The sequence below is a fragment of the Pelecanus crispus genome, chromosome 4 (genome assembly GCF_030463565.1).
Source record: "Pelecanus crispus isolate bPelCri1 chromosome 4, bPelCri1.pri, whole genome shotgun sequence".
NCBI classification, from domain to species: domain Eukaryota; kingdom Metazoa; phylum Chordata; class Aves; order Pelecaniformes; family Pelecanidae; genus Pelecanus; species Pelecanus crispus.
Window position 1 is genome coordinate 70,095,710 of NC_134646.1, and position 14,364 is coordinate 70,110,073.

A 14,364-nucleotide genomic window follows, 5' to 3' on the forward strand; every position below is an offset into this window, starting at 1 on the left:
TTATTTAGTAACCAGTGAAAGATATCTTTTTTTTTTAGCCAGACATGTGACTTGTGATACTGAGTTTAATTGTTGCAGTGCTATTTTTGTTGTCCTGTGCAGCTTAGTTTTAAAATTACTGAACTGTAGTGTATAGGCAGAAAAAAAGGTCTTTCTTTGTAATGTTTTACATGCTTGCTGATGATGAAGTGTTGGGAACTGGTGGAACACCATGTGACCTTTCTTGCTGTGGTATTGAATTACACGCTCAGATTGCTGTCCATATTTTTCCTATCTTTATAATTACTGCTAGTGTTTTTCCTACTTGTGCATATATTCTTTGGGTTTTACTTCAGATGTTTGTAGTTTTTTCAAACTAATTTTCCCTTTTTGGCAGAGTTTCTAGTTCCTTTTGATCACTTGCTGCGGTGTTACAGTACTTTTAATTTTGAATTCTGCTTTATGCAGAGATTTGTATTGAGCATATACTTTATTCCAAGATGTAAGGAAACAGTACAGCCAAATCTAATTTCAGTCCTTTTTGTACTTGTAAGCTGATGTGGTTCCCTATCACACATTTAAAATTCACTTATCATTATTTTTTCTCCTATTAAGCCCAGAGGAATGGGAAAAAACATTTATGATAGTTTGACAAAACATACATACTGCTGTATCCAAGGCTGAAGTTTGAACTGTACTTGGACATCTTCCAAGGAAGCAGATAACACTACATGGTTATATATTTTAAATACCATTGAAAAGGGGGTAGTAAGTTGGAGAGGGAAAGTAAGCTGCTGAGTATCACCGTGAAACCCGGAGTGGAAATGGAATGAACAAGAGATGGAAAGTGATAAATATGTGAAACTTTTTTAGGTTGAGCTGTACTTATGATGGCATATTCAAGTGTTGGAGAGAAAAATACTGCTTTAAGGCAGTAAAAAGTTGTTCTTGTTTAGGTGGCTGATCGTCTGTTTTCTTCATTTGGACAAGATATTTTGGATGCTCTTTATTGGACAGCTACAGAACCTAAGGAAAGAAAAAGAGCTCACATAGGTGTGATTCCTCACTTCTTTATGGCAGTGCTGTATGTCTGTATCCTTTTTCTTCAGTAAATTGCGAGATTTTCTAAATTAAATTACACAGTGATTGCTCTGCATTATTTTATTTTAATGTATTTGAAAAACTGATAGTATTCCTAACTGATAGTATTCCTAAGTCAGTGTTCCTTTACTTTCAAAGTAAGATTGCCAGTACTACAGGTTTTTAAAATGAATGAAAAAAGCCTTCTAACCTGCTTTAAAAAGACCTTCATAATGGTATACCACTGCAGTAGTAGACAGCTTTTTTTAATACCTAATGTGTAGGAAAATGAAAAACAGTAATTGGATAGTTGATGGAAACTTCCATTTCTGATTTGCATTTGAGTATTTTGGGTCACAGGGTCTTGAATACAGTGGGGTTTTGTTATTTAGTGGAATGTTACAAACACCTAGCTTGAAAACATTTTCTTGAAATGAAGGGATAAACTCATGCATATTCAGGATGTAGATGAGTTTAGTGTGAAGTAACGTTACAGTGAACTGATTAAAATGATCTGTAAAGAGATACGTAGTCCAATAGGTGTGATTAATTTAGAATTCTTGTACTTTCCCCTGTTTTCTCCTAAATCTTTAGACTAATTCTGAATCTTTCTTCGTCTCAGATTTTTTTTTTTTTTTTTCCTTCAGGTTGTATTGCTGTTTCTTCTGACTAATGTCACTGGGCTCTTTTAGAACAAGAAAAATTAATATAATTATTACATGCAACAAAGCACTGTGGGTGCATTACATAGGTTTAAGTACTGGCTTGCTGTAAATCTAGTTGACAGGGAGGTAGAAACATTTTTGTTAAACTTTGGAAACAAAATTGGAAATTTCAGGTTTGGTGCTGTTCAGTACTGTTGTGCAGAAAAATTATTTCCAAATATGCTTCCTTAACCCTGCTATCTAGTCCTGCATGCTATTCTTATTATGGTTCAAGCAACAACCCTTAACGTGGCCTTCAACTCCCACAATAAATCACTGCTTACCATCATGATGTCCAATAATGTAAGTATGTAGCTTTATTATATAGCTACCCTAATTTTTTTCAGCATCCTTCGTCTTTGTGTATCAAATGTCTGTTTGCATATTATTTGTCTGATCTGTTTATATCAGTTTTTTATCATTAAAAACTAACTGACTGTTTTTAAAAATTGCAGTTCGTTGAAATAAAAGGAAGTGTTTTCAAGAAGTTTGAGAAGAACAATCTTTTTCAAATGTCAAATAGTGGTATGTATAGCTGTGCTAATCAGGAGAAAATGTGAAGTGAGAGGCTGATTTTTTTTTTTAATTAATTTATTTAATAGTATTGTTAAAACTGCTTTACCTTGGTGAATTTGAGCTGTCTGACTTGAATTCCTCATCTCCCCTGTTACTGTTTGGTTCAGTAGGACCGAACTGGGATTCCACTTCCAGGAACATTGTTTTCCCTTAAACGGCTATTGGCTCTGTGCTATTTCAGATTTCAGTTATGGTAGTCAAAATATCCATGCTTTGAAGTCTCTGAAGTCTTGTCTGTTTTCAAAAAGTTGACTTTGTAGTGTGCTGTGTTGCCAGTGATCTCGGAATGCATGTTGTTTGGCAGTTGCGAGGATGGATCTTGAAATAACTTCACCTCTCTCAAAGAATGTAACGATGAAGTAGCTGGCTTATGAAGGAAATGCCGGAGATGACTGTAACTTTTGACATGCTAGCAAGATAGTAGTAGAGGGTACTTAGGAAACATTTTAAGCTTCTGGCACTTCTTAACTGTGTTGCTGCTTAGTATGAAATTTGGGAACTCTTAGTGTGTCTCATGAGGAAAAGCTGTTAGAGGTATCCTTTGATGGAGGTTCTTTCTAATACTGATAATTTGTTGAATTCTTGGTTGCAAAACTACTAGGAGAGATTGCACTTTAAGGTTGTACTAGAACTTCTTTGCTTGTAGTATGTCCTGATCTTGGAACACATTTGTTTCTGTTATTTTGTGCATATGACTTTTTTGGTCAAAGCTATTTATACAGATAAACAGAATATATTTTTTTTCATTCTAACTCCTAGTTTTTTAAACGAGAGAACTCAAATGTTCACCGGGTTAAAAAAATAATGTACCTGCTTATTTAAAAACAGATGATTTGGATTTTGTTACCAAGAGTTAGAATTTCAGCAGGCTTGCTTCAGGTTTTGAATTCTGGCTGTTGATGTGATTTTTGTCTAATTCATCTGCAAACTGCAGTGTTATTACATGCAAATTTTAAATGGCAGCTGTTTTGTGATGCTTTGGGTAAAAGACATTTCATCAAGATTTACATAAAATCTTAAATATATCATGTAACAGAAAGATTAGCACTGAATTTTAATCTACCTCATAGAAGTTCTTAAAACCCCCCAAAAATAATCTTCCCACCCAGGTTGATGAGTTGTTTCTTCTATGCTAATAATATGTATTTTTGGTTACAAGATTTAAATACTTACATTTTTTAAATTAAATGTATTTAACTTCACAGGGAGGACATCTAAAAGTGATGTTTATTAAAACACTGACAGAAAACATAGATGAGTTCTCTTAAATTTTCTCTCATTAGTCACAATACTCGCAGAAAATAGTTACAAATATGCACCTAGCTTTCCTACTGAAAGTTGAGGCCTCTTTCTTGATTTAAATGTTGAAATAAGTGAGACACTGCTATTAGGAATGGCTAGTAATTTGCTCCATAAAAAGCACCTGCAATAGTATGCTAGAGAAATTTGTGTCAGTATTTTATTGCTAGACATTATTATTGAAGACCCATAATAGCAGTATCAGGTGTCCCTTTATCACTTGGTGGAAAAAGGGGTACCATTTATTATACTATATGGGGGTGGAAGCAGACGAATACATACATAGAAGAATGCACGAAACAAGCTAACTTATTCCCTTCAAACAGGTAACTTTTCCTGGAACCAATTCCCAGCGTAGTTATAAATAACAGTGTCATAGATAAATAACATAGGTTTTTAGGAGATATTTTCACCTCTCTTGAACTTGTGTGCAGATTCACTGCATCACAGCTTCAGTAGGGATGGATCAGTGTTGCTTCAGTTCATGTATTCTGATAACTTTGTTATCCTTTAAATGTTTTATTTCCTGCAGCTGAAATGGTAGTGCATCTTGCGTTGGCAAGCTATGCCTATGCTATGTCCTACCCTTGGAACTGAGGCTAGTCTGGTCCTGTGGACTGAGCTTCCACTTAGTGTTTGGAGTGCCTTGTGCGTTCTAGAACACGACATGCTTAAACTGCATGCCTGGACTGAACTAAACTGCTAAAATAAAACACTAAATATAGGTTCCCCCATATTTTTCCCACCTTTCTCTCAGTTTTTTCCAGCTGTTTTCTCAGGTCTGCAGTTTCTGTTGTGGGGCAACAATGGCAACAACAGTAGCTGTTTAGACAGACTGAATGGATGCCCCCTTGCGCCACCTTTTGTGGGGCTCTGCTCAAAATGTTACCGTTGTCTCAAACACACGGTTTAAATTCAGTGAAAAGGTACTGATTAGTACACAGAAGCTAAATATACTAATTCCTTGGGGGAGGGGGAAATTAGGGCAATCTTGGAGATATCTGAGGAACTTGTCATGAATAGGTGAAACTCCCTTCTTATTTAACGTGTTAATCAAAAGAAAAATATGAACTAGCAGAAAAGTAAGCTATGAGTGACCTCAGGAGAAGTTGTGATCAAGAGAAGTTGCTACAAGTAGAATTCAAAAGCAAGTAATCTTGTGAATAGAAGTGTAAAAACAGATGAAGTGTTTCAGTTTTACTTTCTAAGGCATGTCCTATACCAGGCATTGACATACCTTGCAGAGCTCTGCATGGTAGTAAGACACCAGGATATGAAGTGCCACCAAGCCAGTAGTTCAGATCTGGAAATCGTGAAATCATTTTTACTTCGCATTCTGCTCAGCACTGGCTTGTGGATAGCAAGCTGATGTGCAGCTGTACTATTTTTCCCAGTATTTCCATTTCTGGACTTAGTGTCAGTGGAGTCAGTGATCATTCTCAACTTGTATGGCCATTTAAAATTCTGCTGTAACAGCTAATTCATTAAAACTTCAGGACTAAAAGAACCGTGAATCATCTGCATAAAAACTAATTGAACAGACCATGAGATATACATTGGTTACACAGCTATCTAATAAAACCAAACCTGTTATCTTTTAGGTGCAGGAGGTCAACAAAGATCTTGGGGTTTGTATAGCTGCTTAAGAGGGCAGCTACAGAATCTGTGATTTCAGCCATATCGGCTCCTGCAGCTTTCATCTGTCAGCTGCAGCAAAACTACTTTTGCATTGTCACCCTGACTTTATAAGGAAATTTATGTGCACCCAAGCAATCTAAACACTGTGGCCATTGGAAAAGAATTCTATACAGAAGGCAAAAAATCCTTATATTTGTTGTAGCAGGAAGAAGTATTTCCCTAAATTTAAATAGTATATTCTCTTTTTGAAATAGAAAACGGTTAGCTAATTTTGTAGGGTTCAGGATTAGTGAACGAGGAGGCCAAAATTATAAAGAGAAACTCTTTCCTCATTGTTGAAAGCCCAGCATGCTGCCTTCTCTTATGCTTTTAAATGTCTTATTTTAAATTCAAGCTGTGCTCTAAACTAAATTTTTCACAAAACACAATTGTATCTCATTGAAGAAGTATATTAGGTGCAATGCATTATGTTATTTGCTTCAGTTGGCTGTTTGGCCAGATTATTCCTTGTTTTTTTAAATCTCTTGTCTCAAAAATTTAGCATTGTTATTCTGAAGCTTTAGGAACTTAACTTTTTTCTTTATAATTTCTTACTCCCCCCCCCCCCCCCCCCCCCCTTCTGTTCTTTCTGCTTTGTTCCCCATTTATCAGTGTCTTTGGCTTTGATCAAAATATCGAACAGCATTTATTTTTACCTTTGGTCTCTGGAATTCAAACTGCTTTCTCATGTGGTTTTAGTTTTTTTAATACCATTATTCTAGTCCAGTTGTTCATTTTAGGGATGAGGGGTTTGGGGACAGGAGTACTTTTAAGATAGATCAGTGCCTCTTTGATGATTCCTTGTTCAGTCTTTGATCCTTTCTTGTGCTCTGGTCACTTGTTAAGAGGTGGCTGTCACTAGAGTTACTTAGGATTTGCTGAGATGTAAACCAAAAGATCTTGTTTCACTTCTTACACACTATAATTTATAACCAGCTTTTGATCTAAACATATAAACAGTGGGATTAATGTGATCAAAATTATTTTTTCCTTCCTGATTAAGGATTCCTGCATGATGTGTCAGGGAATCTGAAAGGAAATAACTAGGTGTTCTAAAAGACTTATTTTCTGCCCGGGTGAGTAAAGTGCCACTTCTGGATCTCTGTTCTGGGATCTCACTGCCCTTCTTGTTAGTTACCACTGCAAAGCACCCAGGTTCTTCAGACTTCAGGTCCTTCCTGAATGAGTTCAGTAATCGATTGTTCAGGATGTTGGCTAATTAATTACACTAGTCCATACTAGTTGTAGTGTTGTCCTAGGAACATCCTTTATTTCCAATCACATCCATTTCAGTAGTCTTTTACATGTTTTTTAAGAGTGATGATACCCTCTGACACATTGGCAATTAAACTTCAGGTCTCTGTTGCTATCAGTCCTTTAAACTGAATGGCTCCATTTTCCAGAAGGATTTATAGAAGGGCCGAATGTGTTGTTATTATGGGCATAGAATTCCATTCAAATTGGAAAGGCAGGGTTGATGTAAGTGGGGCAAAAGTATTTAAAATCTGATTTGGCTATGTGCAGTCCTTTTTGGGCTTTACTTCACAGAACCAATAGAAAAAAAAAAGTAAATCTTGCTTTTTTTCCCCCTATTGCATTTATGGCGGTATGTGCATTACTGGCTTTGAAATAAATGTTTACCACCTCTATTCATATGACAACCCGAATAGGCACGCATGACTTATCTTCATGGGAAAAGATGTATTCTGGTTAGGTTTTGACACATGACCACTAAATTCTGATGTGCTAAGTCTTGGAATGTCTGATTGTTCCTTTCCCTTTTCAGTATACTGAAATACATACTTTTAAAGGAAACTGGAAAGATTTAATCATATGTAGTCATGTGCACCACGAGTGGGTGCATGGAAGCACAAGCGAATTCAGTGTTATCTTTCAAAATAGTCTAAAGTGTATATGGGGAGTATATAGTATGATGTGTGGCCAGGCTTCAGGGCCAGCCCTGTTAAGAGCAGAGTTTAAGCATGGTATTAGAATGCAGTCTGTGCATGGTATGTGCTGACAAGAGACCACTCGGGGGCAAGTATATCTGAATTAGTGGTAGATGTCAGTTCCTCAGCACTTCGGAGCGTAAACAGTGAGAAAGCACACTTCTTAATCATGTGCTTGTGGAGATTGCTAAAGACTGTGTAATGTCCTCGGCCTGTTGTTTTCACTGTCATTTAACCCTGTCTTATTATGGAAAGGGTTAGTAAAGCTACACTGTATTCTAACTGAAAAACAGTTTGTGATATGCTTATCACCAACACTTTCTTGGATATGTTCAAAAATGAGTTGAAAAGGCTTATATCAATGTTATTAAGGATTGTCATGACGGAGAATGAAGAACTTTTTCTTCCAACTTTACTCTTCGTCATGCTAAAGCAGAATAGAGACATTTCCTTTTGCCACTGCTTGTGCTCTCTATAACTGAACACTAACACTGGTGGCTTGTCACTCTTTCCCCAGATTCACAAATATAGTAATGTACTTTCCCTTTGTTCTTCTTTAAGAGCATGATGTCCATAAGTGTGAATCTGGGGATGTAGCCTCACTTGTTCTATAGTTCACCACATCATCTAAGAAGTGGCAATACATGGTACAGGAAATTCCCCTCACCTGTTTAAAAAAAAAAAATATGTACACATACAACATCAAATAAGTTCATTATAAATGATGAAACATTATTGGTGCATATTTTGTGTTCTGAAATTTTAATTGGGTTTTAGGACTGATTACCATTGGTTGTTTTGGATATCCCGAAGCCTTTTTTGTCCTTGTCCATGAGGGTGACAAATGAAATGAATTTCTGAATCGTTTGAGTTTACTGTTAAAGCTGCTGTAAAATGCCCTTTCACCATTGCTTGTGCCTCTGACAATCAGTTGATGAGAGGGATGAGGGTAAAGAAGAACAGCCATGTTCCTTCCTCTCACTCCAAGCAGCCTTGAACGGCTGTGTCAGTGGAGATAACAGATTAGAAGGGAGGCCAATGAAAACTGGAAAAATAAGCAGAGGGGAAAAATAGGTATCAGCCTGTCATCCAGTCTCAGAAGTTAGTGGGGGGAAAAATGTTTATTATTACAGCATAAGAGGAAATTTAAGGCCAAAGATGTCTCTTCTCCATTTAATCCTGTTGACTGGTGAGCTGACATATACTGAGCAGGTAATAAATGTCTGAAGGATTGGCTTGAGACATGCTTTAATGTTGTCCTGGTTTCGGCTGGGATAGAGTGAATTTTCTTCCTAGCAGCAGGCATAGTGCTGTGTTTTGGATTTAGTAGGAGAAGAATGTTGATAACATGCTGATGTTTTTAGTTGTTGCTGAGTACTGCTTATGCCAGTCAAGGACTTTTTTCAGCTTCCCATGCTCTGCCAGGCGCACAAGAAACTGGGAGGGGGCACAGCCAGAATAGTTGATCCAAACTGACCAAAGGGCTATTCCATACCATATGACGTCATGCTCAGTATATAAACTGGGGGGGGTTGGCCGGGGAGCAGCGATCGCTGCTCGGGAACTGTCTGGGTATCGGTCGGTGGGTGGTGAGCAATTGCATTGTGCATCACTTGCTTCGTGTATCATTATTATTATTATCATTATTATACTGTTACTATTATCATTACTATTTTACTTTATTTCAATTATTAAACTGTTCTTATCTCAACCCAGGAGTGTTTCTCACTCTTACTCCTCCGATTCTCTCCCCCATCCCATCGGGGTAGGGGGAGTGAGCGAGCGGCTGCGTGGTACTGAGTTGCTGGCTGGGGCTAAACCACGACAGTCCTTTTTGGCGCCCAACGTGGGGCACGAAGGGTTTGAGATAACAACAGATTAACCAGAGTGTATTAAGGAGTCTGTTAACAGTTGCCGGTCACGATATTAGTTCTTCTGATCTGCACCATGTTCTTTTTTTTGCAGCACGCGTTAAAGCTTGCTGTCAGTTTGTGTAGTGTGCTATGCTCTGCAGTGATTCATGATCTTTTGCTTGGGAGGCTCCTTATCAAAACCCTGACCTTGAGCATTCTTTGGTATTTGGGTTTCATACAGAAGTCACTACTGTACTGCGGGTACTACCTCATAGAGAGAGTTAGCAATTATACTTCTTACTCTGAGAGGCTTGTTGTGGAGGAAATACAGAATGGCACCTTTGCTGCTTTCTTCTATGATGTTTCCTCCTTCATTACAACAACTTTCCTGTATCTTGAACACCCCTGGGCAGTTAAGATACTTCTATTGATAATTCTTGGGAATGTTGTTTCCGTTTTGATAAAGGTCAGTAAGCAGTTTAAAAATACCATCCAGAGATCTACCCCAAGGCTGGATAGTTATGAGTGGCAGGGTGTGTGGGAACGTATGCGCAAGTACCTGGGGCAGTGGGGACCTCCAGTGTTTTGGAACTTCACCCCTGAACAAGTGCAGAATCCTGAAGAATTAGTAAAGTATTTGGAAGAAGTATGTTGTCACCCTGGTAGCTCCAGAGAGACACAAATCATTGCAACATGCTGGGGACTGGCCCATGCCTATCGAGCCGTGGTCAACGCTAATCAGTACCCTCAAAAGAAAGAGAAGGTCTCTGGATCTGATGACAAAACAACAGGCACTGTGGCTACTCCAGCCACAGCCATGAGCACTGCGGCTACTCAAACCCCAGTGACAGACACTGCGGCTAAACCAGAGAACCAACCTGCGCCGGTATCAGTTGCCCCTATACAGAAGAAAAAATACACGAGGAAATCAGTTCGTTTAGTAAGGGATGAAGATGAACCAGGGCCATCACGAGAACCAGAGGAGGAAGAACCCATAAATGAGATGGTGACCACCCGATCCCTATCCCTGAGTGAGCTGCGAGATATGCGAAAAGATTTCGGTCGTCATCCAGGCGAGCACATCATCACCTGGCTGCTCCGATGCTGGGATAACGGGGCCAGTAGCCTGGATTTAGAGGGTAGGGAAGCCAAGCAGCTGGGATCCCTTTCCAGGGAAGGGGGCATTGACAAAGCAATTGGAAAAGGGGCAAAACCACTCAGCCTCTGGAGGCGACTCCTGTCAAGCGTGAAGGAAAGGTATCCCTTCAAGGAGGATGTTTTATACCGCCCAAGCAAATGGACCACCGTAGAGAAAGGTATCCAGTACCTGAGGGAATTAGGCGTGCTGGAGGTGATTTACAGTGACCTGAATGATGAGCGGTTAACCAAAGACCCAGATGAAGTCAGGTGCACACAATCCATGTGGCGGAAGGTGGTACGGAGCGCACCAGCATCGTATTCCAACTCGTTGGCAATACTAGCCTGGAAAGACGACGAGGCACCAACGGTGGATGAAGTGGCTAGACAACTCCGGGACTACGAAGAAAAGCTCTCTTCCTCCCTACAGGCCTGTGTCTCAGCTGTGGAAAAACTGTGCCAAGAGTTCCAACAACTCAGAGAAGATCTGTCCTACTCCCCACCTGCACGGACCAGTGTCTCAGCCATTAGGAGTCAACGTCCCTATGCTCAAGAGAGAGGATATAGAGGATACACACCACGGGGCACCCTGTGGTTTTGCCTGCGTGATTATGGAGAGGACATGAGAAAGTGGGATGGAAAACCCACCTCAACCTTAGAGGCACGGGTGCGTGAGTTGCAAGGAAAAACTATTAGAAAAGGCGGTTCTCCCAGGAAAATTGCAGCTCCAGTTTCCAGTGAGCAGTTCCCGAGACAGAGTAAGAGGGCTAATTTTACTTCCGACCTTGATCAGGGGACTTTTGATTCACATTTACAGGAAGTGAACAGCGAATACTGTGACCAGTGTTAGAGGGGCCCTGCCTCCAGCCAGGTGGAGGAAAGGGACAACCGGGTTTACTGGACTGTGTGGATTCGATGGCCTGGAACGTCAGACCCACAGGAGTATAAGGCTCTAGTGGACACTGGTGCACAGTGCACGCTAATGCCATCAAACTATAGAGGGGCAGAACCCATTTGTATTTCTGGAGTGACAGGGGGATCCCAACAGCTCACTGTACTGGAAGCTGAAGTGAGCCTAACTGGGAATGAGTGGCAAAAGCACCCCATTGTGACTGGCCCAGACGCTCCGTGCATCCTTGGCATAGACTACCTCAGGAGAGGGTATTTCAAGGACCCAAAAGGGTACCGGTGGGCTTTTGGTATAGCTGCTTGGGAGACAGAGGAAATTAAACAGTTGTCCACTTTGCCCGGTCTCTCAGAGGACCCTTCGATTGTAGGGTTGCTGAAGGTTGAGGAACAACAGGTGCCGATTGCTACCACAACTGTGCACAGGCGGCAATATCGCACCAACCGAGACTCCCTGATTCCCATCCATAACCTGATTCGTCGACTGGAGAGCCAGGGAGTGATCAGCAAGACTCGCTCACCCTTTAACAGTCCCATATGGCCAGTGCGAAAGTCTAATGGGGAGTGGAGACTAACAGTGGACTATCGTGGCCTGAACGAAGTTACACCGCCGCTGAGTGCTGCCGTGCCAGACATGCTAGAACTTCAATATGAACTGGAGTCAAAGGCAGCCAAGTGGTATGCCACAATTGATATTGCTAATGCATTTTTCTCCATCCCTTTGGCAGCAGAGTGCAGGCCCCAGTTTGCTTTTACCTGGAGGGGTGTTCAGTACACCTGGAACCGACTGCCCCAGGGGTGGAAGCACAGCCCCACCATTTGCCATGGACTGATCCAGACAGCACTGGAACAGGGTGAAGCTCCAGAACATCTGCAGTACATTGATGACATCATTGTGTGGGGCAACACAGCAGAAGACGTTTTTGAGAAGGGAAAGAAAATAGTCCAAATCCTTCTGAAGGCTGGTTTTGCCATAAAACAGAGTAAGGTCAAGGGACCTGCACAAGAGATCCAGTTTTTAGGAATAAAATGGCAAGATGGACGTCGTCAGATCCCAATGGATGTGATCAACAAAATAACAGCTATGTCCCCACCAACTAGCAAAAAGGAAACACAAGCTTTCTTAGGCGTTGTGGGTTTTTGGAGAATGCATATTCCAAATTACAGCCAGATCGTAAGCCCTCTCTATCAAGTGACCCGGAAGAAGAATGAATTCAAATGGGGCCCTGAGCAACAACAAGCCTTTGAACAAATTAAACGTGAGATAGTTCATGCAGTAGCCCTTGGGCCAGTCCGGGCAGGGCAGGATATTAAAAATGTGCTCTACACTGCAGCCGGGGAGAATGGCCCTACCTGGAGCCTCTGGCAGAAAGCACCAGGGGAGACTCGAGGTCGACCCCTAGGGTTTTGGAGTCGGGGATACAGAGGATCCGAAGCCCGCTATACTCCAACTGAGAAGGAGATACTGGCAGCATATGAAGGGGTTCGAGCTGCTTCAGAAGTGGTTGGTACTGAAGCACAGCTCCTGCTGGCACCCCGACTGCCGGTGTTGGGCTGGATGTTCAAAGGGAGGGTCCCCTCTACACATCATGCAACTGATGCTACATGGAGTAAGTGGGTTGCATTGATCACACAACGGGCTCGAATAGGAAACCCCAGTCGCCCAGGAATCTTGGAAGTGATCATGGACTGGCCAGAAGGAAAAAACCTTAGAATATCACCAGAGGAGGAGGTGACACGTGCTGAAGAGGCCCCACTGTATAATAAATTGCCAGAAAATGAAAAGCAATATGCCCTGTTCACTGATGGGTCCTGTCGTCTCGTGGGAAAGCATCGGAGGTGGAAAGCTGCTGTATGGAGTCCTATACGACAAGTCGCAGAAACTGCTGAAGGAGAAGGGGAGTCGAGTCAGTTTGCAGAGGTGAAAGCCATCCAGCTGGCTTTAGATATTGCTGAAAGAGAAAAGTGGCCAATCCTTTATCTCTATACTGACTCATGGATGGTGGCAAATGCCCTGTGGGGGTGGCTGCAGCAATGGAAGCAGAGCAACTGGCAGCGCAGAGGCAAACCAATCTGGGCTGCCGCATTGTGGCAAGATATTGCTGCCCGGATAGAGAACCTGGTTGTAAAAGTTCGTCATGTAGATGCTCATGTACCTAAGAGTCGGGCCACTGAAGAACATCAAAACAACCAGCAAGTAGATCAGGCTGCTAAGATTGAAGTGGCTCAGGTGGATTTGGACTGGCAACATAAGGGTGAATTATTTATAGCTCGGTGGGCCCATGACGCCTCAGGCCATCAAGGAAGGGATGCAACGTATAAATGGGCTCGTGATCGAGGGGTGGACTTAACTATGGACAGTATTGCACAGGTTATTCATGAGTGTGAAACATGCGCTGCAATCAAGCAAGCCAAGCAGTTCAAGCCCCTCGGGTATAGTGAACGATGGCTGAAATATAAATATGGGGAGGCCTGGCAGATTGATTACATCACGCTCCCACAGACCCGCCAAGGCAAGCGCTATGTGCTCACCATGGTGGAAGCAACCACTGGGTGGTTGGAAACATATCCCGTGCCCCATGCCACCGCCCGGAACACCATCCTGGGCCTTGAAAAGCAAGTCCTGTGGCGACATGGCACCCCAGAAAGAATTGAGTCAGACAACGGGACTCATTTCCGAAACAACCTCATAGACACCTGGGCCAAAGAGCACGGCATTGAGTGGGTGTATCACATCCCTTACCATGCACCAGCCTCCGGGAAAATTGAGCGATACAATGGATTGTTAAAGACTACCCTGAGAGCAATGGGTGGTGGGACGTTTAAACATTGGGATACGCATTTAGCAAAAGCCACCTGGTTAGTCAACACCAGGGGATCTGCCAATCGAGCTGGCCCTGCCCAATCAAAACTTTTACGTACTGTAGAAGGAGATAAAGTTCCTGTAGTGCACATGAAAAATATGCTGGGGAAGACAGTCTGGGTTACTTCCCCCTCTGGCAAAGGCAAACCCATTCGTGGGATTGCTTTTGCTCAAGGACCTGGGTGCACTTGGTGGGTGATGCGAAAGGATGGGGAAGCCCAATGTGTACCTCAAGGGAATTTGATTTTGGGTGAAAATAGCCAATGAACTGAATTGTATAATATTAATTGCTTTATAATACTGTATGTTATCTCTTAACTATATGTTATCTCTTAACTGCA

General features: G+C 41.6%; 1 protein-coding gene across 6 annotated transcripts in view; it reads left to right on the forward strand.

Moving 5' to 3' along the window:
- The window catches only part of TAPT1 (transmembrane anterior posterior transformation 1), a 58,599-nt gene that overhangs the window by 25,750 nt on the left and 18,485 nt on the right, over positions 1-14,364 (forward strand). For all 6 annotated transcript variants that reach the window (XM_075709901.1, XM_075709902.1, XM_075709903.1 and 3 more), the window contains 3 exons: positions 936-1,071; positions 1,969-2,066; positions 2,219-2,288. In XM_075709901.1, the coding sequence (XP_075566016.1) occupies positions 936-1,071; positions 1,969-2,066; positions 2,219-2,288 (304 nt within the window). The remainder of the gene's footprint in view (positions 1-935; positions 1,072-1,968; positions 2,067-2,218; positions 2,289-14,364) is intronic.